General features: G+C 37.2%; 1 protein-coding gene across 8 annotated transcripts in view; it reads right to left on the reverse strand.

Moving 5' to 3' along the window:
- Positions 1 to 19,616, reverse strand: part of RB1CC1 (RB1 inducible coiled-coil 1) — a 135,526-nt gene that overhangs the window by 46,225 nt on the left and 69,685 nt on the right. For 7 of the 8 annotated variants that reach the window (XM_010599545.3, XM_010599544.3, XM_023538868.2 and 4 more), the window contains 3 exons: positions 12,099 to 12,301; positions 9,912 to 10,338; positions 3,764 to 3,934 (listed from right to left, as the gene is read on the reverse strand). In XM_010599545.3, the coding sequence (XP_010597847.1) occupies positions 3,764 to 3,934; positions 9,912 to 10,338; positions 12,099 to 12,301 (801 nt within the window). Of the gene's footprint in view, positions 1 to 3,763; positions 3,935 to 9,911; positions 10,339 to 12,098; positions 12,302 to 19,616 lie in introns of those variants that run through there. The other variant, XM_064270414.1, reaches the window with a different exon arrangement.

Here is a 19,616-nt window from a genome sequence, read left to right on the forward strand (position 1 = left end):
AGCCTAGGTTTTTATTTACTTTATACTTTTGCTCTGATTATGTAAGTAAACAATTTAGAGGCTTTCCAAACACTGAGAAATATAATATTGAAATGCTAACTACCAGAAAATTCACTGAAGAACTTAAATAATTAAATGCCTATCAATGTCTGCGAGGATTATACTACTTGAGGTACCAAAACCAAAGAAAAAAAAATTATTTTTCAAAAGTTTAAATACCAGTTACGGTGAGGTGTTCTAAAAGTTAAATGAGCCACTACTGTTTAAAGCATTAACAAAAAATAAATTCGGAGGAAAGCAGGTGTTTAAAACACAAGACACCAAAAATTAGTTTTGTAATTCCTCTGGGAATAATGAATTACATTTCAGGTTGAATTCAGGAAAGACTGAAAGCTCAGAAAGCAAGGCTCAGATCTAAAAGAAATGTATTCCTGAATTTTTTTTTTTTTTGGTGGGGAGGGAGAATAATACTATCACTCTCCACTGATCCTAACAACCACACTCCCAGAAGAATGACTTATTCTTGTATGACAAAACTCCATTTGCTGTATCCAATGGAGATTTGAGGACAACATCAGCAACAGATTCTTTTTAATTACCATCAAATGCAGAGCCATTCAGTGTTTCTGCCTGATTAAGCAGAGAAGATCTGAAGGGATATAAAGTGGCAGGAACATTAACAATATTTTAAAAAACCAATGGAGATTTCTCAAAGCAAAGAGAATATAGTATGATTACTTAAGATAAAAGAGTCAGAAATCCTGGTCTATTCAATGTGAGAAACGGTTACAAAGAAACGTGGAGATTGTCAATGAATGAATGAAGAGTCATGAGAGGAACTAAATATGAAAAAATATAGGACTGATAAACTTGACTACACCAAAATTTAAAATTTCTGTACAACAATTTGTGTAATACTATCAACAAAGAAACAGAGGCAATACACATTATTTATAAGGATTATCCAGATGATATAAAACAAAAACATTCAGACAAAAATTCAACAGAAATATTGGCAAATGAAAATTCATAAAAGAAAACACATGGCAAACATGCTATGAGGGAGACGGCTCTTATTAGCTACTGTGAGTGTTGACGGATTTTGCTTTTAAGGAGGTCAATATAACAATATTTATTAATATTTAAAATGCACAGACACCCTAGGGTCCTTCTAGAGATTGCTTCAAAAGAAATACTAGAACATATAAAGATAGATGCACTGGAATATACAAAAAAAAAAAAAAATTGTAATAAGGAAAAATGAAAACAACTTAAATGACCGTAAAGAAAAATATGGTTAAATAAATTGTTTCACTCATTCTATAAACTAAAACCCACTGCCGTCGAGTCAATTCTGAACAACAGAGTAGAACTGGCTCATAGGGTTTCCAAGGCTATAAATCTTTATAGAAGCTGACTGCCACCTCTTTCTCCTGTGGAGTGGCTGGGGAATTCGAGCTGCTGACCACCTTTTGGTTAGCAACTGAGTGCTTTAACCACTATGCTACCAGGGCTCCTATTCATTCTATAGAGGCTTAAAAAAGAATGACCCTGGAAAAGAAGCAAAAGATCAAGAATTCATAGTTCTTTCCAGCAAAGGTAGACTGGAATGAAATGACTAGAATGGCCTATAATTTAGACCAAACTTAAGGAAGCAGTGAAGGAGCCAAGATTCAGGAGAAGGAGGAAACATACAACAGTTAGCAATCAGGGAAATGTAAATAAAAGCCACAAAAGATATCACCACCTACTCATCAGAATGGCTAAATTAAAATAATGAAAACACACATATTTAATGTGAGGAGGAAGTAGAACAACGGGAACTCTCATAAACAGTTGTTGGGCATTTTGGAAAATAGTCTGCCAATACCTACTAAAATGAAAATAAACACACTAAAGACACAAGCAATTCTACTCGGGCAACTCCACTCGTAAGGATACTCCCAAACAAAACGGTGCACATATGCACTAATATACCATTTGTAGGATTTCATTTATATAAATAAAAACACAAGCACAACTAAGCTATCGTGTTAGATTTAGATGTTGAGAACGACGACTACTGGGAAGAAAAAGAATAGTGAATATGATGGTCAGAAGGTAATTCTGGGGTGCTGGCAATGCTCGGCTTCTTGATGAGGGCTGCTGCTACATGTCTGTTTACTTTGTTGTAATTCATCAAGCTATAATGACGTGTTGTGTGCTTTTGTATGTGTATTGTGTCTACTGTATTTCATGATAAAGAAAAATAAATAATAAATATCTTGAAAAGATAAAAAGCATAAAAGTTACATATTAATGAATCTATTACAATCTTATTTACTTAAACTATCTAAAAACTACTCAGCACATATACTACTACATCTACACACATACATAAAAGCACGGTGAAAGCTGTGAAAGGCTATACTTTAGTCACCTCAGGGAAAGTGAATATAACTAGGGAATTCACTTAAATGCAAAAAATATTTTAAACTTATGTAAAAGTAACAAACTCTGTATCTTTATCTACCTATACCACATTGTATACGTGTTTAGGAGATTACTGGCTGAGGAAAGGTGCCATGGATTGAATTGTGTCCCCTAAAAATGTGTCTACTTGTCTAGGGCATGATTCCCAGTACCGTGTGACCGTCCACCATTTTGTCATCTGATGTGATTTTCCTATGTGTTGTGAATCCTACCTCCCCGATGTTAATAAGCTGTGATTATCGGCAGTTATGTTAATGAGGCAGGGCTCAATCAACAAGATTAGGTTGTGTCTTAAATCAATCTCTTTTGAGAGATAAAAGAAAGCAGTCAACAGAGAGACATGGAGACCTCAAACCACCAAGAAACAAGAGTCAGGAGAACAGCACATCCTTTGGACCCAGGGTGCCTGTGCTGAGAAGCTCCTTGACCAGGGGACGATTGATGACAAGGACATTCCCCCAGAGCCAAGACAGAAGCCTTCCCCTGGAGCTGGCACCCTGAATTTGGACTTCTAACCATCTAGACTGTGAGAGAATGAATTTCTCTTTCTAAAGCCACTTGTGGTATTTCTGTTATAGCAGCACTAGATGACTAAGACAAAAAAACTAGGAAAGTATGAATTAAAATCAGATTATAAAATTCAACGGTTTGCTAAATGCTGTTTTGCCACAGTACTTGTCAGGGGGCTGGAGGACAAACCAGTCATAACATAAAGTCACCAAGGTGGGGAAAATTGACAAGAGTTCCTGTAACACTTCATTAAATTAGACCTGAAACCTAAGTATTAATAAGATCTTCAAGATTTCATGTTTTCCTTCTGTCCTGTAAAAATCTTTTTTTTTTTGTTTTTGTTTTTGAGTGGATAGCAGGAAGTACTGAAATGGTTAGTACAATGATGACTTTTATCATATGCTCTCAATATATCAAAAATGTCTAACTACAGGCAAAGAAGTCTAATAGCAATACAACTTTGATAAATGAGAACCACATTACTAAAAGTCCCAAATCACAACCTCCATTGATCTCTGTCCAGTTTCTAGTAGTATTTTCATAGTTTATCTTTCAATTTTCACCTAAAGCCTCAGTGCTTTATTCACTCGTCAAAAGTGAGAAATCACTTTACTAAACCCAACCATTAAAACATGGCTTTCCTTTTCACTACACAGGAACAGTAACACTGCAATGACCACACACATTCAAGGATGAAGTGAAGACATGATGCACACCAAATGGATATTCACATGCCATACTTCTATGAAAAAAAAATACAATTTCCTTGTCTTAAAAGTACCTGAGCAAGTTCTTTTTGTTCATTCACCAGTCTGCTGCAGCTAGCAATCATCTGGTCCAGGGCATAAAGCCTATCTTCAAGGCCTTTAATGGCTTTCATATTCTGATTATCAAGTTTGGCAATAGTTTGACGGCACTCTGCTAGAAATGGTCGAATAATCCTTGGGTCAAGCTAAATGACAAGGAAACATATATGAATAAGATCTGCAGCAAACATGATAGTTTAAAACATATTTCATGCTATTTTGGTACACGGCTTTAGAGAAAATCTAAGCAGTACGGAAAAATACAGAAAAGCAAAAGTATGGGGAATATGAGTGGTTCGTGCACGGGAAAGTAAAGAACAGCTAAACACAATTACTATAAAATGCTATGGGATACATAATCAGAAATATAGTTCCAGGAATTACCTATTTCAATCAATATATTTTGTTTTAAAGTCCTTACAGAATAAAGTAGAGTTAATGATTAAATCACAATACTCTTTCTCACCATTCAATCTCTCCTGTCCCCTGGCTTTAATTCTACAAATTTGCTTGAGTTCATGGAACCTAAAAAATTTCTCTCAATAATGCTCCCTTTTCCTTTGCAAGTAAAGAGGCTGGCTGCCTTTGTCTGCACTCTCCATGAAAGCTGCTCTGCCAACATTCACGTGAGGCTTTTATATAACCTTGTCCTAACTCTACATGCTGTGGGTCATTGCCTCTGCTGGTTCCTCTCAGTTAAGAGTTTCTATCAGAGTGTCTTTCTCTGGCTCTAATCCTTAAATACAGGTGATTCACAAGTCTGTCCTTAGCCCATTTTTTCTCTTCCGTATGTGATTTCACCATTAAGCATGACTTACCAACTCTGAAACTTATTTCAATCCCTTATATTTTTCACAAATTCCTAACCTGTTTACGATTGCTTGCTGATATCTCCACACGGGTATCAACAATGATGTCTTCTATTAATGGCTCATTATATGTGTCTCCTGATGAAATCCCCTAATGGCTTCCTTCCTTCTAAGCACAAACCACCAGAATAAACACAGACTACAGTAAAAAAACAAACAAACAAACTAAAAACTAGTTTTTTTTTTTTTACAGTAGAGCCTTCAGTGATCTGATCAGACATCAGTAAATCTTTCCAGGCTGCCTTTTTTTCAAATTTAATTACCTGTTATGTCCAGACAAACCCTGGTGTTTCTAGTCTTTGTCCACAAAGCTTGTTACTGGATCACAGTTCTTTAAGCCCATCTGTTTTGACTTAAAAAATTCTGGCTATATACTACCTCCAATCCTTTCTCTATAGTCAAAAGACTTGTTTATTTTATGCGGTATTCTTGTACATAAAGAGCACACAAAAGCATTTAAAGCTGAAAATCCCTTGTTAAATCTAGAATCTACCACCACCAAAAAAGCTAACAAAGCAAACTATTTAAGTATGGGTAGCCCCCTTTCTGCACAATATTGTCATAACTGAAACGTGTGCATCTGCGCATGTTCCCTCGCTTTTCTCCATGTCACGGTAGGAGTCCAAGGTGCCTGCATTTCCCTTACACAGTCCTGCACAATGCAAAGACTGACTGCAAATCATAAGGGAGATAAGCGGGTGAAAAAGAAGATTAAAGCTGGCTCAAACTGTCAACCTGGGCACAATTACAACTATGCATAAATTTAACACAGCTATGACTCAAGGAAGGTAAAACAATCACAAAACCAAGCCATCTGATTATGTGTCTGCATTTCATAAACAACTGAAAGTACAACTCCCAACTTAGGACATTTTCAAGTTACATGGAACTGCACTTAGGACCGCCTTTCTTTTTTGTACATCTTATTGTTGGTAATACACACAACACAGCGTTGCAGTACGTAATTTGCTGTTATCATTCTCGGATGTTCACTCACTGATTTTCAATTTTATGATTTACTGTTCAAAGCACTGCCGTATAGTTTTCTAAACTGAATGAGGGTTTCAGTTGCTTGAAAACACAGAATCAAACACTGATCACTTTGCTAAAGTCGACAGGCAGATTGGGAAAGCAGGGAGATGTTATCACAAGATATATGAAGAAAAAAAGACAATTCTAATTTTCTGACCAGAAACGCCACCCCCACTCCCAGGGATAATCCAGACAATCCAGAACCCTCCACAAGTGAAGTTATTACTGCAACTGATACAACGCCAACGTCTTCCAACTATTCATTGTCAGAGTAAATTTTTCTGGTTTGTGTATTTTTTTATGTATGCATTAAAATATATTTGTAAGTTTACATGTAATGTTTCCAATCCCCAAAGGCAAATAAAGATCAATTTATATAGATACTGATATACTGATAATAAAAGGCAATAATAATCAAAAGCTAAAAAAAAAAAAAAAAGAGGTATTCGACTTACGTCAGAACTGACTAATGAGGAAGCTGTTGGAACAGAACCCCATCATAAGTTGGGGATTAGCTGTATATTGCAACTGCACTAATGGTGACTCACCAAATACAGGCTATACAGCCTGACTTCCTAAAATTTTACTCTCCTTAGTATTTTAATTCCATTTGTCCATGAGTAATGAAAATTAAAATTTCCAAATGAAGACTTGGAAGAAAATTTTCAGATTATTTTAAGCCACAGAATAATAATATTAATAATTAGCAAATTAAACACTTACTGCTACATTAATTTTTACTCTTGGCTCTTTGACGCCTACAGAGACTAACATTATCGTTGCTTTACAGAAGAAGTGCAAAAATAAGAAAAAACTTCTTAGCCTCTCCATTCTCCCCATCCCACCTCTAAACCCACATCCCATTGCATAGGGCAAACAATAGTATTCCAACAAGATCCTGCTAGAAATACTAAGACATTGCTACGATTGGACAGCTTAGAAATGAGCTCAAATAACCTACCAGAAAAAAAAAACTAATTCATAAAACTAGCATCTATCAATCCAAACAAATGACATAAAACTGCAGATTAAAACTGTTAAGTGATAATTCTGGTAATAAGTGAATGGCAGTGCCAGGAGTTTACTCCAAATCCTGTGTAAGTTCCATAGTCTAGGTCTTAAACTTATTTCTTGAGAAAGACACCTGAATCTGACATTCACGGTACAGGAACAAAAAAACCACAGGTTTGGTCAGGTTTTACCTAAAGGAGATGAAAAAGCAAAACTATATCGAGCATAAATATATACAACTCCTGAGAAGAGAAAATTATTAACCCGATAAAAACACTATCATCTAGTACCTTAATAACAAATTGGCTCAAAACAGAATGTCACTCCTAAGTACTACCATCCTTTAAAAAACCATCTATACGAGACCAAACAGTCAACAATTACTTTAAAACCAAGACGAGAATGTAAAGGGGCAGGGAAACTGGATTAATGGAAATGGAACAACCAACACAGTAATCATGAGAATGCTCAAACACTGTTAAGAACATAACCAACGTCACTGAACACCCTGTACAGAAACTGGTGAACGGGAAACTAAACTGCTGAATAACCTTCACCTCAAAAGACAATAAAACAATATTAAAAAAAAAAAAAGCCCATCATGGCATAATGCAGTACAGTGATTTTAACAGAATATCCCATTTTGTGTAAAATAGAAGCACCAATCTATAAACAAATTCTTCAAAACGTGTTTTTTGAAATTATTTTTCTAATCTAATAGGTATGTACAACTGATGAAAGTGCTGTATTTTGGTCAGTGTTAAATACTTTTATAAGAAATAAGGGCAGAGGTTTGGGGACCAACTGGCGTTAAGAGTTTATTAAGAAAATGTTCTCCATCCCACTTTGGTGAGTGGCAACTGGGTCTTTAAAGCTTGCAAGCTGCCATCTAAGATGAATCAACTGGCCCCAATCCACTTGGAGCAAAGGGGAATGAAGAACACCAAAGACACAAGTATTAGCCCAAGAAACAAAAGGGCCACGTAAGCCAGAGACTCCATCAGCCTGAGACCAGAAGAACTAGATGGTGCCCAGCTACCACCAATGACGGCCCTGACAGAAAACAACAGAGAGTGCCTGACAGAGCAGGAGAAAAGTGTGGTGCGGCACTCAAATTCACATAAAAAGACCAGACTTAATGGTCTGACTGAGACTAAAGAAGCCCCAGAAGACATGGTGCCTGGACTGTCTGTTAACCCAGAACTAAAGCTATTCCCAAAGCCAACTCTTCAGACAGAGATTAGACTGGACTATAAGACATAAAATCATACTCATGAAGAGTGTGCTTCTCACTTGAAGTAGATACATGAGACCAAATGGGCAGTTCCTGCCTGGAGACAGGATGAGAAGGCAGAAAGGGATAGGAGCTGGATGAATGGACATAGGAAACCCGGGGTGGAAAGGGTAAGCGTGTTGTCACATTATAGGGATTGCAACTAGGGTCACATAACAATATGTGTATAAATTTTTGTATGAGAAACTAACTTGAGCTGTAAACTTTCACCTAAAGCACAGTTAAAAAAAGAGTATAACCAAATCAGCGTATTTAATTTGCTTTTCTATACAAAGGTTATTTAAAATATCTTTAAGATTTCAAATTCTATAAATTCTGAATGGCTGCCTCAACTAACAATGTGATTTCCCCAGTAATGATACTATTACCAACTTGTTTTCCCAACATATAAATACTTGTGAATTTTCTTTATTAACCCAGAAGATCATTATTTCTTCCCTCTTCTCATATAATATGAACAAAACCTGACTCTGCTAGATCTCTCATCTAAACATGCAAACACAAAGCAGATTTCAAGTCTGCTTTTTTTACAGATTTTTTTTGTCATTTAAATATTGATAGTTTAAGCAGGAACACTAGTTTTCATTCATTTTTGGCAGTAAATCTTGTGTAATACATACACACATACTTCCCTGCCTTAGCAAACATACCCTAACTGAATCTTTCTTTGAAGAAAAATAATAAATGGTCAAAATGAAATGCCGACCCTAACAGCTGTCATCAAGTAAATGGGAACAGAAAGAATTAAGAAACCTAGAAACTTATTTTTAAATGCTTTCCATGTCACTAGCATCTACTGGATGGTGGTGCAGAGGTTAAGACCTACAGCTGCTAACCAAAAGGCTGGCAGTTGGAATCCACCAAAAAAGCAGATCTATTAATTTAAGTAAGTATGCGCTGTATTCCGGGCATCCCAGACAATCTGTGTTCTCTGAACAGTGAATCAAAGATCAAGTCTCTTTTCTAATTGAGTACCCCTTGTACTTTCTTTAGACAAAAGCTGCCTTTAAAACATACTATTTCTGCATCGCTGAAACATATGCCCAATCTGCATCAAACAAAGATTTTGTATCAGGTTATGGTTCAGATATGAAGAGGTATTTATTCCTCCAGGTTTAAAAATTTTTGCAAGTATACTTGGAGAGACCTTAATCCAAAACATAAGCTCATTATAATTATAAAATGTAACTGGAAAGCAATGTCTAAATTTTGAATTTTAAGATTTCAGGAAGATGTATGTAAAATTTCTTCTTTTAAAAGTCAGAAAGAGGTTCCCTCTAGGGGGAATGTGATTGAAAATAAGCACAAGGGGGATTTTCTGGGCAATGTATATGTTTAATATCTTGTTTTGAGTGCTGGTTACTCCTTAACTAACCACCTGTGAGCTGTGATTTAACTGCATGTAAATATTCCTCAAAAACACCTGAAAGTTCTACAGCACACGCAGGTCTGAACATTCTGATTCATTATTAATGTAACAGGAGAGATGGTCAAATATTACCATTTTACTCAGAGTGCACAGTCCTCAAGGCACAGGAAAGAAAAACAACAGGTCTATGCAAGTCTCACCTAGCAGATAAAGGTATAACTGTATAAAGAAATGAAAGGATAGGAGAAATTAAAATATCCATGTGGTACAACAAGTCCCCCCTACCAAAAAATTAAAAAAACTCATCACTGTTTGAATGCATACTTGAAAAGTTGGGCACTGCCCTGGAAATGTTACTATATTGCCTCTTCACAAATTTACCATCAATTCATAAAAATACATGTGAAATAATCTGATTTGTCCAAGGTCACAGAGTTTGTTAAGAAGTTTTACTACAAGGCTCATTATTTCAGTTAAAACAAAATTCCCAATCTAATAATTCCTAAGCTAAAATAAGACTCCAGAAGTATTAAATTAACATTACTTACTCTGCTCATGGAATCAAAGCACTTCCTGACCAAAGATTCCACATCATTAGGTCTATCTTGAACATTTATCCAGTCTAATAAAGAAACATTGAAAAAAGGCAGATCGTCATCTTTAGCACCCACTGAAGTTCCGTCACGCTGGACAGCAGTGTGACAGGATTCCCTAACTTCTTTGCCACCTTCGCCATCTGCAGCATCTGGCATGACATCTTCCACTGACTTGGGAAATGAGGTTAATGACGATCTGTTAGTTGTTCTAGGCGTCTCAGAGGAGAGCACCGGTTCAGTGGATCTTTTCATCTCAGCCTTTTCTGAGCCTTCGTGTTCAGGTAAAGAATCTAGTCTTCCCAGACATTCCCTGTAACTATGTCTGGTTAGGCACTCCAACAGTGGAATCTTGGCCATTACTGAAACCGCTGTTCCTAAACTTAAAATACAAAAAAAAAAAAAATCTGTCATTAAGATCTTAAAATACAAAAAGATCTGTCAGTAAAACAATTAGGCTACTTAAGAATTAGCATGCTTGAAAGAAAAAAAGCACATTTTATTACAAATATAATCTCATCAAGTCCTTCTCATTACACATTACATGTATTATACATGCTTCAAATAGTCTATGAGGTGTTCTCTAAAAGAAGCCTGATACAGCAGAGAGACAGAAGGACGTCACTAGCACAGTTAAATATCACTCTAAGGTAAAGCTAAACCAGTTTATGCTAAACACATAGACAGTTGGCTTTTATCAAAGCTTATGATATAAAAAATAGATATTTCTTAAAAAAAGATTCACCATGGCTGCCACTTAAATTGTAACCTTTTACCTTTAAGTCATTAAAATGTTTTTGATACATGAAAAATACAAGATGAGCAATTTTAAAAAAGATTAGGATAACTCTTGGTTTCATTATACTCCCAAAATAAACCGAAAGATAGATCCTTGAATACTGTCACAGCAATGGGAAAACGTGAAATCTTAAAGATTCGATTTCTGTAGAATCACATATAAAGTGATGTAGGCCCCTACATTAAACTGACATACCTAACAGAATTCACGGAAAAAGTTACCTGAAAAAGACTGTTACGTAAACTTTAAATAATTATTTCCAGTCTTAGTGACTAATTTGACCAGTCACCCCCTTCCTTCCCAATATTCGCAACATTGCCAACTTAAGGCCCCCATGTCTGTCTAGATACTCATACCAAACACTAGAGAAATCTGAATTAATGAGGTTGACTTGACTAAATAAAGGGGGAAAAAAAAAAAAGAACGTCCCCACAATTCACGGTCAAGAGTAACCACCACACCCCCCCAAAAGAAAGATCAGAAAAAAATTAAAAACATAAACTGAATACAAAAATTGAAAGCACCCCACCAAAATCCAAACCCACGGCCGTCGGGCCGATTCCGACTCATAGAGGCTCTATAGGACAGAGTAGAACTGCTCCATAGGGTTCTAAGGCTGTAAATCTTTACAGAAGTAGACTGCAGTAGCCTCCTCCCACAGAGCAGATGGTGGGCTTGAATCGCCAACCTTTTGGTTTGCAGCCAAGCACTTTAATCACTGTACCACAAGGGCTCCTCATTGAAAGCACAAACATACAAATAAAGGGCTATTTTTTTATAGTCATACTGAATTCTTTTTAATTTTTACATTCATTTTTATATACTATATTTGTTTAGTGTATTTTTTTCCAGAACCACTAAGTGAATGTACAAACAACAATAAATAAAATCAAACTAGAACAAAACGGCTTTTTTCTCTTACCAAACTTACATCATCATGATGGCAATACTTAGAAGAAAATGTAACATTTTCCTTGACTGTCTATGTTTTGATAGCTTTTCTATTTCTATAGATGTGTTACTATCACATTATTGTTTTTTCTTTTTTGGAAAGTTGATAGGAGGGCAAGAGGTAGACGAAGATTCTCCCTCTTATGAAGATTTCAAACGTACTTTGAGCCTTGTACATAAAGGAATACGAGAAACTAAAAAATATGGTAAATAAAATCTACCATAATTTTTAAATTTTAGAATCTATCAATCTCTGTCATAGAAATCTTTAAAAATAAGTCAATTATAATATGCTGCCTATGAGAAACAAAATTACAGTGACTAAAACTAACGATAAACTGCAAAAGTATTTTAAACAAACGTCTCATTATCTATTTCAATGGCAAACATACTGAGTAAGTTTTAACTTGATGTCTTCTATGGACTGCAGATAATTTGAATAAATACTTTCAAACTTGAAAAGGAGCTTTTGGTATGAATTTGAACAGTCCTCCAAATTGGCCATGATAGCAGCCCAGCCTTGATGTTGAAGATGTTCGTCATGAACCAGACCTTCACAAAAAGAGCAAAGTTTCTTGGCAACTTCATACATCTCCTATATTAAAAAAAAAAAAAAAGGGGGGGGGGAAGAAAAGAGAGTAAGAAAAGGCAATGGTTTGTGTGCGCATTTTTGCATGTGTGTACGTAGATTTTTAAGAAATTGTTTTAAAAGGAATTTTTTTTGTTTACCTTATTGTTCATGCATCCCTTGGTAGTACAAATAGTTAACACGCTCAGCTGCTAACTGAAGAAAGGCTTGGCGAGTTTCTTCTGAATAATCAGCCACTGAAAACCCTATGGAGCACCATTCTACTCTGACACATCAAAGACTGACAAAAGCTGGAGCTGACTTGCTGGCAACCGGAAAAATTGTTCATGCACTTAAGAACTTAAAAATACCACACAGCATGTGAATAGTAAGATGCTTCTCAGCAGATAACCCAAGAGACTGTCAACAGAAGAATTCCCATAAGATGCCACCTTTGGGAAATAGAACACTTATCTAAAGCCGACATACTAAAGAAGGCAAAAACTGAAGATAAAGAGAAAAAGGAAAGAAGTGAAAAGTGTATTTCCTTGCATATAAATGTATGTTATTATTTGTGAGTTCAACCTCACTAATAATCCAGGAAATGCAAAATAAATTAACAATAAAGAACCATATCCTCTGCTCATAAGAATGACGAAATTAAATTCAAAAGTGTCTTCAAGGAGGGGAAACAAATACTCTCAACGCCTATTGTTGGACAAAGAGCAACGTAGAAACAATTATCAAATAAAATATATGACTGGGCACAGCAATTCTACTTTCAGGAATCTATCCTGCAGAAATACTTATACAGACACATAAATACAAATATCCAAGTATGTTGACTACAGCACTGTTTAATAGCCAAAAAAAGGAAGAAGAGACAGTTTAACTACTTATCCAAAGGGCTATTCATCTAAGTTATGATACATCAGAAACGGAGTCTGGAAAAATACACACTGAACTGTTCATCACTGGATGGAGCGAGGGAATAGAACAGAACAGAAAGTTCACTTTTTCCATATACGTCTTGCTATTATTTTAAAGTTGTACACGCATTTAAAAGCATAATTACCACTGCTTTAGAAAATAATACGTTAATACACAAATTGAGCCCAAAAGAAAATTTTTTTTTTTTAAAAGAAATAGTGTCAAAAGTAAAATATTAGTGTTTTCTTTGTGGAAGCACAGTGACATGAACGGAAAGAACACCGGCCACAGAAAAGTGGCCCCTCTTCAATCTAACTGGCTCGTTGGCCTTGAATAAATTACATAATCGCACCTGTCCTTCTCTCCTTATCTGTAAGACACAGTAGAGGTTCTTGTCGTGAGAGGATGAGGTAGAGACTTCTCCAGATCCTCCTCCCTGAAGCCAACCAAACACAATAAGCGAAACCAGAAACAAAAGCTCCCTGACGTATCTGCATTAACCCTGAGAAGACTATGAGAACTGGACCAAGTTGGACAGAGATAAAAGAGGTGCTTCTGCTGCGTATCTTTAACAAAACGTGGGGAGAACAAAATCCTCCCTCCTTGGAAACAAACAGAAAGCGGGGGTCGGCCGCACAAGTCTCATGGAGCTCTTATCTGAAAACCAAGAGCAGCAGGAGAGGAGACTATAAAATCTACCTATATGACATGCTTTCTAACTGAGCAAAATACCAGAAAAATCTGTGAGGTCACGCAGGGAAGGAAAGAGCAGCCATCTCTTCCTTAATCTCTCACACATAGACACCCTGCTTCTACCGGGGCTTCTCTGTGAGCTAGGAGATGCTGTCCTGCACCCGGAACTACCCTATATTCTGGGAAGAATTTAACTCATTTGAAGATAAGCAACAATTTAAAATGATGAACTAACATGAAATCTATACTAAATTATTGTAAGGGAAAAAAAAAAACGTGCACTATGAGGAAGGGAACATAAAGACAGCCCTGGATCAGATAGGAATGAATGAATCAGGCATGAATTAATATGAATTAAGAATCAGAAAATTCTTCCTGAAGAATTTAAACAACAAAAATTTTTTTTTTAAAGACAAAAGAGCTCATAACAGATCCATTAAAGATGATATTAGGAGATAAAAATTAGTATAGGAAAAAATACATCAGTGGCTACACTGTACACTGAGAAGAGACAAGAGAAGGAGCCCTTGCCTAGCTTCTAATAAACGATTATTTAATATAACAACAGCAAAAGACTAAGTAAATGGGACCTCATAAAATTAAGAACTTTTGTTCATCAAAAGACTTTATCAAAAGAATGAAAAGACAAGCTACCGACTGGGAGAATATCTTTGGAAACCATATAGCCAATAAGAATCTAATAACCAAAATATATATAAAACTTCCAACACTTAGCAACAAAAAGACAAAAAACTCAATCATAAAATGGACAAAGCATCTGAATAGACATTTCAATAAAAAAGACTTTCAAATGGCCACCGAACACATGAAAAGATGGTCAGCATCATTAGCCATCAGAAATACAAATGAAAACCACAACGAGATACCACTTTACCTCCGCTAGTAGAGCTAAGATGTAAAAAAAACAGAAAACAATAAATGTTGGCAAGGATGTGTGGAAACTGGAACCTTTGTCCACTGCTGATAGGAATGCAAAATGGTACAGCCTTTGGAGAAAACAGCGTGGCAGTTCCTTAAAAACTACCATATGACTCAGCAATTCTACTCCCAGGTATATACACAAAAGACTTGAAAGCAAATATCAAACAGATACTTGTACATTAATGCTCACTGCAGCACTATTCATAACAGTCAAAAGGCAAAAACATACTCAAAGCCCATCAGTGATAAACGGATAAACAAAATGTGGTACATATATACAATGGAATACTACTCAGCCAGTAAGAGAAATGAAGTCCTGATACATGCTACAACATACATGGAGCTTGGGGACATTACGCAGAGTGAAATGAGTCAATCACCAAAGGACAAATATTGTATGACCTCACTTATATGAAAACATGAGAACAGGCAAATGTACTGAGATAAAAGCATGCAACACTGGCTTTCCGTTTACAGGGATGAAAAAAACTGCATTAGGGTAGGATTACACAGCCAATTAATGTAACTGCTATCAATAAGCTGTACATCTATAAAAGGCTGAACTGGCAAAAGTTGTGACACACACAATGACAAAAAAAAAAAAAAAAAAAAACAGTAGCTACTGACACTGCTTATTTACAACCAGAAACCTCACAGGATTTGATTCCTTGGTTTGGAGGTTTAAGGTCTTGGTTTCAATGGGACATCCCAGTTATTGGTCCAATACCTCCTAGTTCGCTTTGTAGGGTCTGGGGTCTTAAAAGCTTGCAAGGAGCCATTCAAGGTACAATTGGTCTCTAGACACTGGAGCAAGAAAGGAAGGAGGAGAGTCAGGAATAGGGTGACAAAATGGAATGTGTGGTGATTATCTCCATAAACAACTGTCTCCTTTGGCATGAGAGCAGAACTGGATGGTACCCGACTACCTTTACTGAACATTTAGATAAAAAATTCTATACAAGAATCCTGATCAGAATGGGAGGAAATGCAGAACAGAATCTCAAATTCTAAGCCATGGAAGCTGGACAAACCCCTGAAACTACTGGCCTGAGAAAAATCTTTAAACCTTATGTCAAAAACATCCCCTGAAGTCTTCTTAAAACTAAACAATAGCTTAGCCTAACTAGTAAAGAATGTCTGTCTTGAACATTGTACTCTTTTAAGATCTACCTTTATGGGATCAAACTTACAAAAGCAACTCAAAATAGGAAACCTGGAGGCAGTGGGTTTATGTTAATGAGGGAGGAACAGCTCAGAAAAAGAAGATGAGAATGGCTGCACAACTCAAAGGCTGGAATCAATGTCACTGAACTCTACATGGAGGAACTTTTGAATTGGTCTATGTTCTGCTGTGCATCCTCTTCAACAACAATGAAAGTAAAATTCTAAGCTTAAAAAAAAAAAACAGAAACAATGAGTGAACAAAAACAAAAGACAAATATTTTGACTACGTGCATCAGAAAATTAAAAGGGACAGGTCGCTATGGATCACAATCGACTCAATGGCAATGGGTTTGGTTTTCGTTTTTTATCCCTGGAAAATCTAATGTAGATCAATCAACAGCAGGTCATAACCTAGTAAAATAAATGCATTTGAAATAGTCAATCCTATGGGCAAAAAGGAAACCCTAGTGGCATAGTGGTTAAGTGCTACAGCTGCTAACCAAGAGGTCAGCGGTTCAAATCCACCAGGCGCTCCTTGGAAACTCTATGGTGCAGTTCTACTCTGTCCTGTAGGGTCGCTATGAATCGGAATCGGCTCGACGGCAGTGGGTTTTTTTGGTTATGGGCAAAAAGGAGCCCTGGTGGTGCAGTGGTTAAGAGCTTGGCTGCTAACCAAATGGTTGGTCAGTTTGAGTCTACCAGCTGTTCCTTGGAAACCCTATGGGGCAGTTCTACTCTGTCCTATAGGGTCGCTATGAGTCAGAATGGACTTGACAGCAATCATTAAGGGCAAAAAAAAAAAAAAATTTTATATCACTATAAGATAGAAGACAGGAGGAAATCAACTTGGCTTCAGACTTGTACCCTGAGTATTTGATGCTAAAAGTCTCTAGAACAATATTTACATCAAAAAAGACACATAAGATGATAACACAATACTTTACATGTAACCAACAACCTAATAATTATTATATAGAATTTTTTTTTTTATAAACATCTTTTATGTCATGTTTCAAAAACAGGAGCCTACATATATTTGCAAATCGGCAAGAATTCAGATAACACACAGCTCCCATGATCCTTTCTTAAAGAAACTACTAAAGAACAAACTTCACTAAATAAATTTGACGTGTTGAAAATGAATGACCGGAGACCAGACAAGTTGTGGAATGATATCAAGGACATCATACGTGAAGAAATCAAGAGGTCATTAACAAGACAGGAAAGAAACAAAAGACCAAAATAGATGTCAAAACAGATCCTGGAACTTGCTCTTGAATATACAGTAGCTAAAGCAAAAGGAAGAAACGAGGAAGTAAAAGAGCTGAACAGATTTCAAAGGTCAGCACGAGAAGACAAAGTAAAGTATTATAATGACATGGCAAACACCTGGAGATGGAAAACTAAAATGGAAGAATATGCTCTACATTTCTCAAGCTGAAAGGACTCAGGAAAAAAATTCAAGTCTCTAGGTACAATAGTGAAGGATTCTATGGGGAAAATATTAAACGACTCAGAAGCATCAAAAGAAGATGGAAGGAATACAGAGTCAGTATACCAAAAATAATTGGTCAATGTTCAACCATTTCAGGAGGTTCCCTATGAGCAGGAACCAATGGTACTATAGGAAGAAGTTCAAGCTGCACTGAAGGCACTGGCGAAAAACAAGGCTGCAGGAATTCATAGAATACCAACTGAGATGTTTCAAGAAATAGAAATACTCATGTGTCTATGCCAAGAAATTTGGAAGACAGCAACCTGGCCAACCAACTGGAATAGATCTATATTTATGCCCATTCCCAAGAAAGGTAATCCCACCGAACGCAGAAATTATTGAACAATATAATTAATATCACACACAAGTAAAATTTTGTTGAAGATCACTCAAAAGCAGCTATAGCAGTATATTGACAGGGAACTGCCAGAAATGCAGGCCAGATTCAGAAAAGGACATGGAACCAGGGATATCATTGCTGACGTCATATGGATCCTGGCTGAAAACAGAGGATACAAGAAAGATGTTTGCCTGTGTTTTAATGACTATACAAAGGCATTTGACTGTGTGGATCATAACAAATTATGGATAACACTGCGAGGAATGAGAATTCCAGAACACTTAATTGTGCTCATGAGGAACCTGAACATAGACCAAGAGGCAGTCAGCAGAACAGAATAAGGGAACACTGAGTGATTTAAAGGAAGGAAAGGTGTGCACAAGGGTTGTATCCATTCACCATACCCCTTCAATCTGTATACTGAGCAAATAATCTGAGAAACTGGACTATATGAAGAAGAATGGGTCACCAGAATTAGAGGACGACTCATTAGCACCCTGTATTATACAGATGACGCAACCCTGCTTGAAAGTAAAGAGGACCTGAAGAGCTTACTGATGAAGATCAAAGATCACAGCCTTCAGTACACATTACAGCTCAACATAAAGAAAACAAAAATCCTCACAACTGGACCAATAAGCAACATCGTGATAAATGGAGAAAAGGCTGAAGTTGTCAAGGATTTCATTTTATGTGGATCCACGATCAACGCCCATGGAAGCTGCTGTCAAGAACTCAAAAGGGGGAGGCGGGGCGAAGATGGCAGACTAGCCAGATGCTTCCGGTGATCCCTCTTACAACAAAGACCCCCAAAAATAAGTGAAATGATTATGTTTACGATAAGTTAGGAGCCCTGAACATTAAAGGCAAAGTTAGAAAACGGACTGAGCAACAGGAGGAAGGAGAGACGGTTCGGGAGCAGAAAGGAGCTGCCAGACCTGAATTGCCAGGAATACTCAGGCACAATCCCCAGGAGCAAAAGCAGCGGGCTGGAGGTAGCGTTCAGCCACTGTTTCTTCAGGGAGAAACAGCAAGCCACACAGCCAACTCACACCTCCAGAACCAGAGAAGAACGGCAAAAGCTAAGTACTTCCATATATTTTACCATGCCCCCCTGCCTCCAAGCTGCTTCAGTGGCTTTGATTTCCCTGGGCCTGAGATAGGTTCTGCTGAGCACCCTGAGCCATTCTCCCAGCATTGGAGAAGGAATGAATTCACAATTGGAGGAAAAGATAATCTGCCAGATCCACTAACCTAGGACGCTTAGGACAGAAGCGATCCTATCCAGGCATAAATGGTCCACGGACTCTGAACACCTTTCCCCGCTGCATGGACCTGCGTGGGCCTATTTCAGGACAGTAGGCCCTTGTTGGCAGACTACAACTATTTCAGCTGTGTGGTGGAAAGGTGGCTGTTTGATATTTTGCACAGCTTTGCCTATTAAACAGGGTCCTCACCCACCCACATCAGAGACCTAAGGACTGGTGGCTCCACTCAGGTCACCCAGCAACCTGCGACAGAGGTCCAAGGATAACTGGTACCTACCTCCCAGTCCTTACAACCAAAAGAACTGGGTGCCCATGGTCTGTCTGCAGAACCCACCCACATGTGTGCTCTAGGGAACAGGGATGCGATTTCCTAACAGACACTCCAGGGACAAATGTCAGCCCCCTCCATTGTTCACATTGTGACCCCCTGCTGCAACCAGATTCCTACACCAACCACCCCTGCCCATCTAAGACTGTAGGACAAAGCCTGTACCACACACTTTATGACCA

Source organism: Loxodonta africana, chromosome 18 (genome assembly GCF_030014295.1).
Source record: "Loxodonta africana isolate mLoxAfr1 chromosome 18, mLoxAfr1.hap2, whole genome shotgun sequence".
Classification (NCBI taxonomy): Eukaryota; Metazoa; Chordata; class Mammalia; order Proboscidea; family Elephantidae; genus Loxodonta; species Loxodonta africana.